This window comes from Pecten maximus, chromosome 11 (genome assembly GCF_902652985.1).
Source record: "Pecten maximus chromosome 11, xPecMax1.1, whole genome shotgun sequence".
NCBI lineage: Eukaryota > Metazoa > Mollusca > Bivalvia > Pectinida > Pectinidae > Pecten > Pecten maximus.
In genome coordinates, this window is record NC_047025.1 from 12,179,676 (window position 1) to 12,199,054 (window position 19,379).

General features: G+C 33.8%; 1 protein-coding gene across 1 annotated transcript in view; it reads right to left on the bottom strand.

Annotated features, from left to right (window-relative positions):
- Positions 1-19,379, bottom strand: part of LOC117338440 (neuronal acetylcholine receptor subunit beta-3-like) — a 79,953-nt gene that overhangs the window by 19,270 nt on the left and 41,304 nt on the right. The window contains exons 3-5 of the mRNA XM_033899793.1: positions 14,440-14,484; positions 13,788-13,897; positions 57-601 (exon numbers count right to left, since the gene is read on the bottom strand). Coding sequence (XP_033755684.1) covers positions 57-601; positions 13,788-13,897; positions 14,440-14,484 — 700 coding nt within the window. The remainder of the gene's footprint in view (positions 1-56; positions 602-13,787; positions 13,898-14,439; positions 14,485-19,379) is intronic.

The window sequence follows — 19,379 nt, forward strand, 5'->3', positions numbered from 1 at the left end:
ACATATATATTTATAATGCACATCTAACAAATTACAAAATTTATGTCTAATCTTACCTAAGATGGATATACTGTTTGACGTTTTCGGCATGACGTCATTTACAACACTCATGAAAACCGTAAATGACAGTAATACTGTGACGGCAAGTGTCATCTTCTCTCCTGTATTCATAGGCAGCATAAACACCAAAACGTTCAACAGCGACAGCATCGAGATTGGAAGAATTGTGGATATAATGTAATACACGGGACGTCGTCTTAGCTCCAAGATGGCTTCCGCCCCTGGAAGTATTTCACCGCTGTTGTAAGATCCGTCCTCAGGGGAATACGCCTTCACAGAAGTAGTAAACAGGTCCCATTCTCCATTAGGGTAATAACCAGTTATGTCCACGTTGTGTTTCTCCACTACAACTATCATTGACTTGTTAGTGTGCATCCAAGACATCACACGTATTGCACAGTTCTGACTGTCAAACGGATATTTTGCTATATTGACCTCGCATATAGTTTGCATCACGATTCCGGGTTCCCAAATTAAGGTTCCTGCAGAGTCAAGGCTGATCAACATCTGGTCTATGCCTAAGGGATGGTATCCAAACGCCCTGCAAATATATACAAACCCAAGATATGTGTTAATCCATGAACAATGTATCATGTAATAGTTTGAATTGCCCCTGTATAATATAGATTTGAAATAATACAATGAAATTTATATAAACAGAACAAAAACAAAATTATATAAATAGATAAGATAAAAAGTATCAGAAAAATAATTTTGATAAACAATGGCAAAATTAATTAATTGTGTGTTTTTATATCACTTATTATGTAGCCGTCTCAAAGCCATGCATTAAAATCATTATCTTTAGATTCCGGATCTTTTGTTGCCAGTTATTGCTTTCTCCATTCCATTGAGAGCATACAGCAGGAGCTGCCATTCGGCGATAACAGCTAATACGTACCATTTCAAACACTTTTTATTATGGTACGCATTTTAATCTGATCCCCATAATATAGTCGACGGAATACATTACATTTGTAATGTATATAATTTGCTGTTGTACAAATATTATATTCACAACATGCATGTTTCTGTAAAGTTGTTGTTCTTAAAGGGCTCCTTATTCTCAATCATCTCGATACAATGAAAACACAAATGCCAACTAATATGATGTGCCTGTTCCGTATTTTTACAAAATCCTCAGTTTGCTCCAAGTTAACTTTTAAATAAACAAATACATGTATTAAACTTCTGTAAACGCAGCCTTTAAATATTCTGTAAAAGCTGCTTATTAAGATTGACGTAAACACTGATTATAGACGCTAAAAGACTGGAAAGGTACATGCATGTTCAATTTCTGTCAGCGTGATGGAAGATCGTCAAGAAGGATTTCAGTACACACTTTAAACCGGTTAATATTTAAAAAAAAAAAAAAAAAAACAAACTTTGAAAGTGCTATCACTAGTTCACTTCTGTTTACGATCACACTCTCTGCACTCTATTTTGTTGCATGTATGGTTTTGATAATAATGACAGGTAATGATTTACTTCAATTTCATTTCCAAAGAGAAAACCTGAATTTATGTTTACACATCAATGAGAAGCACTGTCTTTCTATCGACACATATTTCCGGCGTTGTGTCATGTAACCTACATGCGACAGATTTAAAACTGTATCAAAAACCATTTCTAGTCTTCGCATAGGCACCACGTGCATTTTAAGAAACCTTAAGAGCGCTAAAAGGAAGTCAGATTGAGAAGCATTACGTCTCTGGAAGTGACAGTTACCCTGAGTTCTATAAAAGACGTTGTGTCTATGACACTGTAGCACATGTTCCAAAGTCATTACAACGCTTCTCTGATAGGGCATGAAGTAGCAATGCTTTTGAAATGCTTTCGAAAGGCCCATAGCATATTTCAAGACACTAATAACGCAAGGCGTCAATGATCGATTCGCCTTTGATGACAATTCTTATGAAGTGACGAGCAGGCATATCGTTCGTATAAGTACAACACTGTCATAGAATACCGTATGGTACATTTCCTTAAAAACAAAATGACAATAAAAACAATATGATTTCCACAATATTCGGACTTTTTTTCGCAGATTCCGACGAATCGACAGAATTCATACTTAAGTCATGTTCAATGGCCGCTTCTCTCAATGATTCCTTGTTATAGATATCCATGCCCACGTAAATAAGCCGGTGAATCTTCATTGATCTTCATTACGGATAGCGGTATTGCGATCATACGATACCAATTATATAATAGTATGTATACAATAAAGAATATATTTCCGGCCGAATGGCTATTTATTTAAATAACAGTACAATTAAAGTACATGTGTTGTCAATATAAATGTTTACACCGATACTTTACTGTAATTGAACTAATGATATATTAAAATCAACAGATATGGGCAGTAAACTAAGCAGAACCATATTAGTTGATTTAGACTTTATCGGTCATCTTGTTCTTAAAATCCAAATTTTAGCAAATGTTCGATTGATTCAAACCCGTATCATAGTTTACATAAGCAACGTTCAGTACATTGAGATTATAAAGAAGAACGTTATTGTGAATAAAATATATTAGGCCCATTTCAGAATAAATAAGTTCTTATGTTTCCTAATTTCAGTTCTTTCAGTGCTGTCTTCAGCATACATCTTTTGCTTCTTGATACAGATCCAACCGAATTGTATTTTTGTATTAAAGTTACAAGATACTAATTGACTATGAATATACAGAGAACGAAAGAATGACATAAAGATATATTATATGATTGATTCAAATGCATGTTTCGTCTCCAAACAATATAAACATGAATGAACTGAATCAAATCGAAAAATTCTTTAGCTTTTAAGTATTATAACTCAACAGCAAATTCACATTTATATTGACACTAACGCATGAAAGATAATTCAATTGGAAACAGAAACAGAATACCTAAATCATCGTGAGGTGATTAAGAGGTAATTATATTTCCTATTTGACAGAGAGAGATCGTTCGATGTCCATGTCTTCTTTATCTGAAATCCTCCAAAAACGAGTTTAATCTGTGTACATTATACTGTGATCTCATTGGTAAGTAAAAGGGGCGTTCTGAAAGTAGCTTCATCAAACTACATGGTTTGTTTTTAGCAGAATCAAGTATTGAAGAAAACCTCAATATCAATCGGGGACATTCATTTACATTGCATTCTATTTAGCAAGAGAGTGGGACTAGTTATACTGTATTATCTTCAAGGATTACACTCATTACTCGAATATAAGACGCGACTTATTGTCTTTAATATTAAGCAAATGCCCGCTTATTCATTTTAGCAGATGCTTATTTTCGAATCTCGGATTAAAAATTATATTGGAATACTATCAAATAAAAAGGGATATCCGTTTTGAAATTCACTTAATATATTGTTAAAAATGTATTTTTTGATTTTTATTTTCGATGTTTACAATATCAAATCTTTAAAAAAAATATTGATCAATTGTTTGAGAGACTATCTTTACCAAAAATAGCATACCTTAATGGGATCATAATGGAATGGGGAAAATGGTACATATAAAAAAGGTTTGAATGCAATTTTGGAATGTTTCATTTTTTTAACCATCTTCACTGAAACTTAATTGAGGTGGGTTATTATCATCTTCAAGAAATAGCAAAGTTATGGTTTTTAAACAAGTCAAGTGATTATGTACAGTTTTGTCATGGATGGTAATGTATACACATGAAGATGTACCCTTATGGTTGTAAGTTTGCATATCAAACACCAGCATGTGTATACACTATGGCTTTCCACGAATTTGTTTTTTTAAACAAGCGACTGTCGACGTGTTGCCTTCACACACAAAATCAATGGAACGAAAGCATTTTCATTTCTGAAATCTTTAACTTTGACATTCATTGTAGTGCCGTATCAAAACATTTTGAACGTTGACGTTGGATGAAAATAATCTGCTTTGTAAATTTCTTTCTAATATAATACTAGTCCGCTGCCCCTTTCAAACTATAAAACTTTTAACGTTTCTCTAATCTCGCGTATAAGGTCATTGTCCTTTATCAAATGAGACTCTCCCCAAATACCTCTTGGCGCTTCATTTGTATTTGTCGGATGCAAACCTAGACGTTATAAAATGTGTTATTCATTGCTGTTTTAGAATTATTCATACGAGGACATTTTTCTCTCTGAAATACTTGTTTTATGCATATCTATGAATACAATGATATGATTATCATGATTTTACTACTTTTGTCTCCCAAATATTTGCAATTTTTAAATGGTTTTCGTAAATGATTACATTTCAAAAGGCCAAAATGCATAGGTGTCTTTTGGGGTTTTATTGGTTCAGTTACTATTCTAATATTCAGAATGTTTATCACGTGACATCCGCTTTATCGGTATGGAGCATCATAATTAGTATGCTATGAAATCCTTGGAATTCTCAAGGAATCCCAAATAGTTTGGCATGACATTTTCAACAATGCATAATTGGATATTCTAGATTGAACAACAAAAATGGTGTGTCTGTTCAGTGTCTTTCCATTGTTAAATTTAGATACAGTATGTGCTGAAGAAACTGACATATGTGTTACAGATATTTATCAAATGAAGTCATTAGGCTAGAGGAAAGGTCACATGCCGATAGTTTTTCAAAGGAACAGCTACACCTGCCAATGACAGCTGACTTTGACAAACATATGTGTTGGGGACAGTGAAGAAAAACACATTAAAACTTTATTTATAGGCAATTGGGATTGATTGAGTAGGGGGAACCATACGTGCTTTAGAAGATTTATTTCACGAAGTTTACCTTATGTGAAAGGACTTTGATTTATCTAAGACATTATTACTGCGCATCTATGATTATTGACAGTATGATATGCATGCATTAAATTCACTGTATTCAGACAGAAATCTTAATCCAGTCTGTATATGTACATGTATTGAGAACACGGTCTCTACAAAAAGACACAAATCCTACCATTATATTTTTAATTGAGTGTTTTTTTGTTTTTGTTTTTGTTTTCATTTAAAAAAAAGATTTGATTGAACGAATTCAATGTGTATTGGACAAGAGTCTAATGCTATAGAATTTATCTGCCTCTCCTCAACTGATTGTTTTTTCTTTTTAGTTGCAATTTTACTTCATAATACATAATCGTGATGTATCACAGAAAGAGAAGTCGCCCGATCGGCGCAGTTTCTGTTTTTTATCAGTCGATGGCGAATGGGAGGTGATTGATCTATATTGATGAGTAGAGCTTCATGTTTCTGCCGTACAAGCGTAACTTGCGAAATACTGCAAAAGTGTTTAATTTCACGGGACTAATATTTCCCAGTCGGAGCAAGTCACGTGTAATGTGCGTTTATGCATGTATATGGCAATCATCAACAGAGGTTAAAGTTGGCGATGTAAATATTAACTAGGACCATATTCTATGACCTCGGGTAAAGCGAAATGTTACAAACTGTTCCGTATTGAAAATGATTGCCTTTACTGTAAATCTAACATCACTGCCATGCTCACAGCTCAGCATGAGTTCAGCGTTAAGTTTTCTCAAATTTTCCATGCGTTGACGGTGGTGAAAAACGACTTCAAGTAAAGCTAGCTTTTCTTGTGTGGGAAAAGATTCGAGACTGGGTAATATCTCCAAACGAATTTAAAAAAATAATGAAAAGTATGAAGACTTTCATTACCGTCATACACTGTTCACTGTAAAATGGTCATAACAATACCAAGATTTTTTTTATTTGATTTTTTTTTTCATATTTAATTCATCTTTAAAGAAAGTGGTTTGGTTATTCATTGTATAAACATATTTCTCCTTTCCAGGCTCGGCTACTGTGTTATTTTACCTAATATTATCATTTTATATTGCAGTTGGTAGACACAGATTGTTTATGTTAGTCGCTGATGCTTGCCACTATGTCATGTTTTAATGCATTTGAAAAGCGACAGGGCTTGAAATATATATGTATCTTCTTGACATTATAATAAAATTCAATTTTAAAAAGGCAACAGTTTATTGTATCATGGATCAATTCTACCTCAGAGTACATACTATAAAATTTCTTGGATTCATTTTATAAAGATGAGATAGCTTAATCGTGTTTCTATCATCATTGGCGAGTACAAGAAGAACGAAACAGTTCTGCGGTGCAGATTAATTAATGGATGCTCTGCTGTATCAAGCTCTCGACTTGTATTTATAGGTTCTACATTTTGTAATATCCTGTGTGTCTTTGTACCATCCCCTTGACATAATCAGAATGATTATTAGATTAACATCAGTCCTGATATTAGATCCAGGTACTCATGCAAAATATTCAGCAAGATTTATTACACAGGTAGGAAGGTATCGGACATGACTGCGAAAAAGAGAATCAATATGTGTTTAAATTAAGTTTGACTTTATTGAAGATGCTATGAAAAGTTGTTCGAGCTATAGCTACTTTGACGATGTATTGTCTTTGATTATTTTTATTAACAATGTCGATCGGATTTCCCCTGTATAATTCCAAAGCAAAGACTCTACAGACTGTTAACGGCAGCCACATAGTCAAATCATGCTTAAGACGCGACCACTAGTAATAGTTTACAGCTAAGTTAATGACAAGCGTGATGAATTTCATTTCCAAATTTTTCATTTTTCATTTCTAGGTAGTAGTACACCTGCTTTCTCTATTTTCCCCCTACATGTCCCAGTTAATTCGTTATTCAATACACTGAGGTCGACTTCTGGCAGAGAAAATGCCAGCCTAAGGTTTCGAGCAAGTTGATGAAAACCATAGGAATGTTTTATAGTCGAGACCATGCTCTTCTTTGAAAAGATCTTCATCTGTGGAAAGAAGTCAGACATATTCGATTTCACCACTCTTATACTCATTTTGAGAACGTGACTTACCAGGCATTTGACTCTGATTTGCATGGCGGTTGCCTTTGGTTTAGCGAAAACTCTAACACTGCCGAAATACATTGTCTTATTCTTCTAGTACCTTTTCAAGTGTATCCATGCAAATCGACACCATTTGTTTGTATATTGCCATAGTTTTATGGATTCTGAGATGGAATTACAGTTTCGCTGTTATGTAGGTGTTCTCGGTGTTTGTTGGTGAAGACAAATCCAAAATATTCAGCCAGTTTCTTGTTGCAAAAATGGACCATTATACATAACTTAGATTGGTATCTTAGCTTTCTACGAGTGAATTTCTAGATATGGAATAACTGGTAAAATCAATGCTTTCCAAGTTATTTAAATGACATTGCTTGAATCTGTTTTTAATACTGAGACATGTTACGATGTACATACTTTATTCGATTGAATACGATACATAATGGCCGCAGGCTAAAAGCCTTTATGTTCATATCAAATGAATAAACACTAATCATTCATTAACAATAACATATGTTGTTGTTTATCTATTGTGTGGGGTCTTCATTAGATTTTGGTACGATCTGTACTTTTGCACACATATATTGTATATTTCGATGCCTTATGCATTTACTGCATTCGTTTTATATATTCAACTACATATTATTAGTGGTCCATGTCTGTTTTTTACATTCAACGTCTGTCTTGTGTTTACCATGTCTGTTTTTTTATATTCAATGTCAATCTTATATTTTCCACGTATGTTTTGAATATTCAACGTCTTTCTTATGTTTCGATTTTCGTATGTCCAATGCATTGTTGTGTTTTCTGTATAAGCTTTGTGTTTTAAAAGTCCTTTTAATGCCGTATGAGAGATGCCTTCATATCTTTTATATTTTCTACGTCTATTTTCTGTTTTTCATTTTTTGTTATCAACATTTGTGTTTATCTACAATGAGTTGTTTCGTCTGTTTTGTATATTCAGCATCAGTTTTGTATTTTAAGTGTCAATTTTTCAACGTCAGTTATATGCGTCATTTTCAAGGATATGTGTATAATATCAAAAATATCTAACAGAAAAACTAGCACATTTGTTGTTGTTTTTTGGTTTTGTTTTGATTTTTATTTGCAAAGCAAAACAAGTTAAGGCTAACTTGTCATGAGGATATGAATAATACAGCAATACATAACAACCACTAGCTCTTTAGATATAAACATCGTCCAAAAATCTCCACTTCGTGGTTATTTCAAGATTCGAACAAAGACAAGTGCTCATATTGCTATCGGCTAAAACATTTTTAAGCTCACTAACTGACCACATCACGACTGTCTGTGCCTTGCCGTCGGCTGTTATTGCCATGTGACCACCATTTGGCAAAATTATAACGTTTTCTTGTAGGTTTCAATCCCGGTAACAAACGCCCCAGAAGCCACTGGACATTGTGTCAATGTATTCGCTCAATACTATTGAATATAAGGTTTCTCTCAATACAAATTGGATGTATGATAAAGCGGATGTGACGTCAATCCGGATTAAAACCGTTTTATTGGATTATGAAATCATTAGCCGCGTCCGTTATCAAATCTGTGTCATTTGTAACGCTTAATTATTTTCTCATCAGAAGGCTTATTATCAAGCGTCCAACTAACATTATTGGTAGTGGACCAATTTATTGGAAAATCCCATGATCAAGCTCAGTATATAATGCATTTTGTAGAGTGGTCAATGGAGTCCGTTGTACAGCTCATTGATTAGAACTCTGTTTCATCAAAACTGAATTCAAATATACCTCTTCTTTTTAAACTATAAGTAATAACTTAATTTAAAAGTTTCAAACAACACCAAACACGTCAAAACGGTTTGATAGTTTTTTGTTTGTTTTTTCGCCAATGGGCGTAGCTGTAGCTGTAACATCAAACGCAGTATATTCGGCACTTCATCCTTTTGACGCGGTGGCGACTTCTTATGTCGTTGTTATCGGAGAGTTTAATTTCATTAGCTTGTTCTGTATTTATTTTGAGATGTGCAGTGGTAAAAAAAGTCGTGCCAATTTCCGATGGAATGGGTGTATTAAACCTATTTTTCCCGTATTGTAGAGAATTGTTTGAACATTAGTTTTGTTCACAAAAAACATTCTATTCAATGCAGTTTTTTAACTGTAAAATGTATTTGTCAATATTGCTGAGACAAAATGTGTATGATATATAAACAAACTGTGTTCCATAAAGAATCTTATTTAATTAAGTATTAAGGTTTTCAATTGCTATTGTCACATTGGGATATAAAAGGCGATATTGACACTTGAACCCTGATGGTAAAGATGATTGAAACAGTTTGCAAATTGCTTGTTGCGTCTTCCCCTTGGGTAGCATTTGTCATAATATGTTTGTATACTGCGTGGTCAACAAGTTCTTGTGGCAGTTTATGCATATATGTATCAAATAAGTATTTTTTTTTGTTATTGCACGCCAGTTGAAAGGCAAAAGGTCAATGGTAAACTAAACCAGAAGCATTGTCCATTTTATTGTTCTAAGTTGATAAAATCAAATGACTTTACTTGATGTAAAGAGTAGATATTATATTTGTTATCTAGGTGTTTTTTCTCGGAGTACTCCGACTTTCCTCCACCTCCAAAACCTGGCACGTCATTAAATGACCCTGTCTGTTAATAGGACGTTAAACAATATACACCAAACAATCGTGAGACACAGAAGAAAGCTATATGTATATATATATTCTAGGTGACTGGATGGTCGGGTGACACAGTGGTAACAATCCTGCCTTTCACCTTGGAGGCCGGGGTTCAATTACCCAAGGTAAGGTGTCGCCTACCCGACCACGTGAGTATTCTCCTGTGACTCCAGTTTCCTCTCATTATAAGACCGCCTGTGCCACTCCATCCTGTCCAACAAACGTGATTAATGGAACTTGCTATATCTTGTTTCGCAAATTCTTGTAAAATAAGATTAACATATATTTCCTGTTAAATATAGAACTGTTCAGGTGTTGATTAGTACATTGAAAAGGAAATCACCATTTCCTAATGCTTTTTTATGTAAATTATGCAAAATAAAGTCAAAATATTTGTTCTTATATGTAAAATGAGACTTGATAAGATCACATCTTAACCGTATGTATGTTGCAGTTTCGCAGAAAATATATATATTTCTAAGGGTTATACTGAAATCCAGTATTGACAATTATGTAACTGATTGAATTGTTGGATTTCTTTGTGTTTTTGGGGGGTTGTTTTGTTATTTTGCCCATCCCAATCTACATTTTGAATTTTCTTTCGTACTTTCTGGGCGTATATATCAACGTTTTAGACCCTTAGCATCACTGACAAGTACTAAAAGAACGAAAGAAATGTATGATACTGATTTAGTTTGGTTTGGTTTGGTTTATTTTGTTTAACGTCCTATTAACAGCTAAGGTCATTTAAGGACGGCCTCCCGTGCGTGCGATATGCATGCTTTAATCATATTGTCTGTACTGTATCTATCTTTGTATTGAAAGGTGCTAATGTCTGGAATGTCTATAGTATAATCCTTCATAATATAGAATGATATTCTGTAAATCTTGAACGCTATACATTTGTATACTGTAAATCGTTTATTAACGAGCTGAGCACCAATAATACTGCTCCCAATCATATAACCTTTTGTATGGTACCTATATGATATATCACCATATATGTGATAAGTAGCTTTATATATGACTATGCAGTCGTCAATGGTTAGTGTGTCGCGAGCCAACTATTATATTCTGTCATCTCCATCAGATAAATGACTAGTAAAATTAATGGACAGTAAGGTGTAAAGAGTCCCAGACGACAAGCATGTTGACAAACTCAGCAATATGTTCGGTATTTACGGAGGCACGTTGGTCTAGAAAACGGACGCTAGACTCAGCTTTAAATAAGCAAGTGGTAGTGTATGGCAGCTGCAGCTGCATGCTTCCGGGGGAGATGAAAAGTAAATTTGCAGGTAGCTTCAGGCACATTTACCGCAATTTGAGAACCGCTTTGAGACGGCTCTATTAATTTGATGTATCGGTATAGAAGAACTTCGAATTGATATCAATCTTTTTTTTTAGTTAGACACAAGAGTTCTCGTTTGGAAAAATGGGTATTTTAGAGCAAATACATACCATGTAAGTTAATGAGAAATGGGATCTTCAACCAGCGAGTGTCAAGAGAATTGTAATAGATAAACTGTTATTTGATTGAAAAATGGCGACCTGCTATTTAATTTAACCGTATATATTTTCTACTAATTCAATTAGGTTAATGCTCATAAAGAACATAAATGTACATTCTAATCATGTTATGCTCTGAAAGTATATCTACTACATGTTACACACATGTTTCGTTGCTGCTGATTCTGTTTCAAAAGATGTCATAGAATCGGATATAATATTTAGTATTTATTATCATTAATTTGCTATTCAAATTGTTTGATTTCAAATATTTATATTATTTATTATTTATATTAGGACCCGTAGTTTATATTTAGATATATAAGATCAAGGATAGATTACTTCGTAGTTGTTAAATGTCAAGGGTCAAATATATCGAAGTCGACTCAGGCGGACCTGGTTCGCAGATTTTAACAACGCCTGGTACATTGTAAACACATAGATATTCGCTCGGAATTTATTGTTGAATTTTTAGTGACCGCGAATATAGCAAAAATATATCACCCACGAATATTACCAAATACAAAGTAAGTTAAAGAATAGTAAATATTTACGGATCAACTGAATTAAATTCAATATACCTTATTTACATCTAAGTTATAGTAGTAGATCCGAGTTAATTAATACCTCTACCAATCTATAATTTATAAAGGTAAATGATTTAAGTCAATAATGATGCATTAAAACGTCATGAATTCAAGGAATTCACATGTTTTCTGAGAGAGTAGGCGGAGTGTACTTATACATGCTAAGGCACGTGATGGTCTTCCTGAGTCAAAATCTGATAAAACGATGGCATCATGACACGTTCGACAATGGTTAAGCCAAGATCATGCTTGATCCGAATCTGGTAAGCCAAGGAAGCGATAAACAGATAGCAGATATGTATATCGGGTCTTGTGTATTTCTACAAGTAATATCATAATTCTGAATTCGATCCAAGTCCGGTATCAGAAGAATGTTCGCATGCCCACTTGCCATACATAGACTGAAACATATCATTTAAATGTGGCATGGTATCAGAGTCAAGATGTAACCTATGTGAATTGTAGTTATGCTATGTGAACTTTTCACATATAGACAATGATAACGACAGAAAGTGTTATCGATTATTAACAGATAATGATCTTAAATAGACAAGTGATTTATAAATGCAGATCATCAATGGAGCCCAAACGTCTCTATGTGGACTATACGTATATAGACAATTATAATTGATTGGATATGAAACACAACATTTGGTTAGTCTATAGAATTAAATTTCGGTCATTAACTAACGAAATACAAATCAACATATTTATCTTTCTCATATAGAGTCCGGATGGCAGTTCCTTATGACTCTGTAACGTTACGAAAATAACAAGAGTATAATAATAAATTAACGAAATACCATCGACAGTTTCATTTTTTCCATGTGAAGCCTGATGGCAATTTTAAATTACTCTTTAACGTTACAAGAACAAGTGCATGGCGAGAACCATTCTTTTTCAACTTGTGTGTTTGTAAAAACCTGTGTTTCGATCATGCGCTGTCACCTTTTTATTTAAGTCTTGACTTCAACATTGTTTTCACATTGGTATTCCAGTGTTTTGTGGAATTCTTTTCAGAATTTCGGGGTCGGTTCATCCCTATCTTTCCCAATTGAAATGTGCCCTATATATGTATGTCTCCGACCCATCAGGCTGAGTATACTATCTGGTTCGTAATACTGGATACTCAAGCAAATCTGCAAACATTGTTAGTTATTGCGGGTATTAGGAAATTATTATAAGTGTAATCATTTGAAAGTTTAGTACGGAACACATATTTGTGATCCTAGAAATATGGAACAGTTGTACATTCTGTATGTAATTATTTCATCTTACCATTGGTTTGGAGAAGACTTATATAGACTTCGAGTCTGTTTTCTAATTCATTTCCTATGCTTTATATAACATACTATTGGTTGAAATGAAATGAAAACCTACAGTTTTATATTCATTACTCGGCATATATATTGCATATAAAACTAAATGTATATCTTAACAATGTAATAAACCTATGTAGCATTTGTACAATCATGGTTCATGTATTCCGATGGCAGTTTTTTACTACATTACACAGGAGCGATCGATAATGTTTTCCCCACAATTTCATTTCGTTAAATACAGTATGTTATTATGGAGAACTATATCACTCGCGTCATCACCAATGAGTGTGGTGTGCGTGATGGAATCGATGACGTTTTCTTATTGTGCTATGGATACGTTTTCTAAAGCGACGACACAAAGGTATTGTGAATGATGACACTCTCTGAATAACCTGTTACGTTCATCCATTCTGTTGCCTAACTAATCCCGCTAAAACAGATTAACTGAAACTTACTTATTAATTCTAAATTTCGGAGTTCAGATAAATATACATGAATAGCCATCAAAATGACTTACCTTGTTATACATTTCTCAATGTGTCAGTGACAAAGTAAAAAAAAGAGGCTAATAAAGTTTTGTAAAGTACAAGCCAATCCAATTTATACAAAAATAAATAAATTAATAAATAAATAAATAATCTTTGTATATTTCATAGAAGATAACATTTAAGTTTAACGATGAAGTGTCGCGATTAGAGGATAAGAACACAATTGCAGATTCATGATATAATTTGCGTTATCCATTCTACTTTGGTGAGGCGCTTCAGGACAAACAAACAAAATAGATAATTTGATGTACTTACGTATTCTCGACTAGAAGGTCCGGGGTCCAGACCTCGTTTCTTGATACCAGTATTTCAGCAAGACCCCCGTACTTTGTCTTATTCCAGTGTAAAAACTCGTCATGCCAGGTCTGTCGAATGAAAAATATACCGATCGTGAAGCAAAGGTCAAGGTCACATTAGATAATAATATACTGAAATATTCTATTAATAAAATAAACATTTAATATATGATCGTAAAACGTCATTATGATTGACTCAGTACGGAGTTTGTCGTATTAATAGCAATAAATCTTCTTTGTATAAATACTGAAGAATTGTTCACGTCCATGAGGGCTTATTTTAACTCTTTTATTTTCGCCTACACTAATCCATACGATCATATGCTCGCGAATAAGTAAAATACGTGTACATATAAAACATGAAAACACTTTCGTGTACTATCTATGACGAAAATCTAATGGACATCATTGATGGCTTCAATCCATTCAAACAAGTTTCAAAACAAACAACTAAACAAAAACGACAAACTATTTTTGAGAGTCGCCAAGAAGAAGAGAGAATGTAGAACGTCTGGTTGCACAGTGATATAAATGAATGTATTGTATACCACAACAATTAGAGCATTTTGATAGGGAATCGTTAAGTGATGACGTCAGATAGATATACTTACTATTCTTAGCCAGGCATTTGTTGTTAGCACCTGGTTTTTCAAATCCTGAAATTTAAGAAAAACAAATTGAATCCATGTCATTTTAACTTCAAGTCAAATTAAAATGTATTTTAACCGATGTAATATTAATTAACTATCGCTTGTATCTTGTGACTTCTGTACAATCATAAATATGTTTTCCATTAGCTTTCCATATAAATGCAACATTTTTTAACCACAAATACTTAATTATTTGTTCAAATTCCAACTGATATTTTCACATTAGACTGTATTGTCATTATACGATGTTGTGATTGATCATGTCAATGTTGTGATGTAACGTCAACCTATATGATTAGATAGGTGTCAGATTTATATCAGTGTCTTGACACTTATTTCTGATTTCTTTTGTATTATTTATATGTTTTATATATATTGTTAAATGGAAATTGACAAATAAAACACAGTTTAAACTAATGCAACACCGCTGTATTGTATAATGGGCAAGTAGAATGTGTAACAGACTGTTTAAAAAATACTTTATTTAATCATTTGTTGATGAATTACAGTACACATCGATTAATTGTACAATGTGAATTGATCATTTAGATCATATGGGCCGTTGATAAAATCAGTAAAATCAAAATTGATTTACTTTGTCCACAAAATTGAGATAAATCAAGGTTTCTTAGGGACTTCATCAGTCATGTTGGAAGGAGACCTATCCTATACCAGGTTTCCTCGCTGAACGTTTATTTTGGTTTATTTTATTTAACGCCCCATTAACAACAAGGGTCATTTAGGTATGTCCCAGGTTTTGGAGATGGAGGAAAGCCGGAGTACTCCGAGAAAAACCTACCGGCCTACTGTCAGTACCAGGCAACTGTCCCAAGTAGGTTTAATAATACTAATGATAATAGTCTTTATTGATAACTTGTTGAGCCTAAAAGCTCGTCTTGCACATGATCAAGATAAGTACAGAATATACAACATTTACAACATATAAAAGAATAATACTATAACACTGAACAAGGCACATATGATATAAAAACACAATTTTGGAGCCGTCATTAAATTTAAAGGATAAAAAGTACAACCACAACAGGATTAAAGATTACTCCATAAAAAACTCTTTGCGGCTTTCTTAAATGATAAAAGTGTTGAACAGTTTCTCACATTACTTGGTAAAATATAAAAGACGTTTTGAAAGTATTTGTATTATGAGATGGTACAAATCAGTTGTGATTGAGAATGTGGTAGACCTACAATGGACATCAGAATTGCTAATAAACAATTCAAATTTTGTGGAGCTAGATTGTTAAGTATCTTATACATAAAAATAGACTGACTATATAAGATTATTTTGATAAAAGGCAGCCATCTGAGTAGTATACACATATCATTAAGTGGATATGTCGCGAAAGGTGACGTTACTGGTCAAGATGAAGAATGTGATTGGTCAGTGTAGCGGTAAATGCAAAATGCAGATATGCAGGTAAAGACGAAACAAAATTAAGATTGAGTGCAAGCTGAATAAGTGGCTGTATCTATTAAAATGACACATCAATAACATTATATTCCTGATTCAAATGCAGACCTATTATCACCAAAAATGATTCAAACTTATATAATTTTGTTATCCGTGCTGAAACGCATTTATTAATAAGTTCGTTAATTTATTTCACCTGTAGTTTTACATTATAACCACCAGCATTAAAACTATGCCGTTTATCTTTTTTTTTTAAAGATATTTCTTGTTTTGTACTGTCGCCTCCTCAGACAGTAGCACAGTAGTCGATATTAGGATTGATAAAACAGTTAAAAAACGTAATACATGAAGTCTGGTTTAGAACTCGTAACCCAGAGGTGAAAGGCTAGTGATAAAATGTCGGGGCACCTTAACCACTCAGCCAATGCGGCCCCACACGCTGTACGTAGCGGAGTACAAATATACACTGTGACATATAAAAATGGTATAAATAGCATGACCTTTTAGACATGCAAGACGAAACTGGAACACGCAGCCCGTTCAATATTCTACCTAATGTGCTACATCAGATTTACATATCGATTTCACCAGAGATGGTACCTTAAACCGTTCAATAGGTTTTCAATAGATCGATTTTTCTAACCGAATACAGTTTTTCGTGAGGCAAATATGCACAATGAAGAACGCACGGCCATGGTTTTCCTTTTTTCGGAATCTTATACAGAACTCGTTGGTTACGGACACAAAGCTAGCGTGGATTGGGGATTCTGGAGCTCTGATTAAATAATTGTCCTAGTACTCAGGGGATTTGACGTCAAATGGATCAGATAGTTTTTCAACTTAGAAGCTTCACGGGGTTGTTATCCATGTCATACGGACGCTTGATTAACGTTTTCAGATGAAAAAATATATGTCCCCGTACGGGTCGTTGAAACTCTTTTCTTTTCCTTTTAACATGTGTTAAGAGATCAACAAGTCAATTAAATAAATACTATTTCTACAACGCTTATATTTTGTAATATCTGTGTGTTGGAAGGTAATACAAAAAAGTTGAGCTTTTGTAAACGTAAAAGCGTATGTTCAAAAAAAAAAGTTAGCATATCTTACAAGTCATTCAGTTGTGCTGGCATTATTTACTTCATCTTACGGAAAAAATCCTTCTCAACACTTTATCATTGCATTTGAAGGTGAGAAGAAGTAATATACAAAATAGCATTCTTTGTTTACTGTTAATTGGCTTACATGTGTCTAGCAGTAACGTAATTAAAGCTCTTTTTGTCATCAAAGTACTGCACATCTTTTAATGCGTCAAAAGAAAATTCCACATGTTGTACATTGTTTATATGTTAATATTCGCTTTTTATATAAGTATTTATATTAGTATTATGTTTAAGGACCATGGATACAGCGTAATTAAAACCTCTCGAATAATCCCTGCTATACAGAACATGTGCGTTTGGCTTATTAATGTTTACAGGATAGTAGACACCTATGCTGTGTATATTCCACAAAATCAGCAATGAGGATTTTTTTAAGACGACAATAGCGTAATCACACAATGATGAACAATAAATTATAAAACAACTCTTAGAAGAATGGAAACACGAGGGGCAACCAAAATAATGGACGTATGTATGTCTACGGCTTATAACACAAATGGCGCAACACAGGAAATAAGGCTTTTAGAGAGCATGTCAAAACATCATTCAAAGACCGCTGATTAATAGAATATCTCAACCCTGTGTGATGTAGGCAAATATGGGTCAATCCAAGGATAAAGCTTTTTAAGTTTAGCGCGTGGCTTTATATATCTGTCTTCATCTTACAATGGGTCGATTGATTATAAAGGTGAAACGAAAACTTCGTACCATCATCGAATCGAAGGCGCCTGAAATTCGTGATGAATCTGATGACGTTACCCATTATGATATGGTTACGCTGCATGGCGTGATGACGTCATCCCTTTGAAGGTAGTGACGTTTTAAGAGTTAAGGAATTTGTTAGCTACCTTTTTCTTAAGGTAGTTATAGAGACAGTTTTTTCGGCTATGAACGGGAACATGTCTGATTTTGGTATAAATTATGTTTTGTTAGTTTGTTGGGTTAATCGCCCTGTGTCATTTTGAAAGGGGTTTCCTTGTAGCAGTTAATGACTACTTCACTAAAAAAATACGAGAGGTCCGTCGCATGCCATCTAGAGCAATTGTATGCTTGTGAACTGTCTTGCCAAAGGACACAACTGCGACACCATAGACCGGGCCTTTTCTCAGCTTCCCGAGAAACACAAAACCCAACGGGTACGGAGGGTCGAACTACGTATCTCGGAAATGTACCTGGAGTTTTGTGACCGACGCTCTAAATGACTGAGCGGGCGCGTTCCTTCGCCAAATTCCAGTTCATACCCTTTAGCTGATTGAAATATAGGGGTCGCCAAATAAACAATGCTATAACTTTGTGTCTGTTCAAAATTATGTGTTCTTCTTTGAAAGGACAACATTTATAGTTCCCTGCACACAATATGTCATCTTGTCAAGATGCTCATAGTCAAATTCTGGAAGTTGCACCAGCAAACCCTTGAGTATTCATTTGTTTTTGGATGGATGTTCTAAAGTAGCAAACTAACTACACATAGCACCATGAAAACTTGATAAGATATGTTTGTTACTATCAAGATAAGGAAAGTTCAGTATTGCTGAATCAATGCATTTGTGTTTGTCATGACATTCGATTGCCATTCTAATCTTAATCTAAAGATCAATAATATTCTTGTAATCATCCCGATTTTATTATTCAATGATATCTTGAAGGTTTTTGCTTTTTTCAGCAGAAGACCCAAAAGAAACGAAATCCCATTTTCATCTTCCTAGTCTAATAAGAAGGCATACAAAATCTGTTGAGATGAAAGGAGATGAACCGAACATAACAGTCTTTTGAATTCTCTTTCAACATCCTCATAGAAAGTAACCATCAATTTAAAGCTATCAAGCTGTGATCGTGACCTTAAATATGCTAATCCATTTTCCAGATCAGTTAAACAGCCAACCATCATTACGAGTTAACAGATACTGTTAGATAGAAAACATTGTTATTTCTAAATCATAACCATATCAAACTACATCAACAAGGATGTATTTCTTTTACAAGGCTGGCTTTATTCTGTAATCACGAGAATAAATGGATATGATATACATGTAGCTTCTCGTTAATAATTTGACATTCACATGTGAATGAAAGTTTAATGATCTGTTGCCGATCTATTCTTTTTTTATATAGATATACACATGCGATAATGAGTCATACCACATATATTTATGAAAAAAATGAATGCAAAGGCAGGACATAAATAGTCGCTTGTTTTGATAACCACCAATATATTGATTGTCCTATCATGCAAGTATACGCATTTTTAATGGATCTTTCAAGCTTTTGATTGTAGTAAAGTCATGGCGTTTTCTAATATATAACCTGAACTT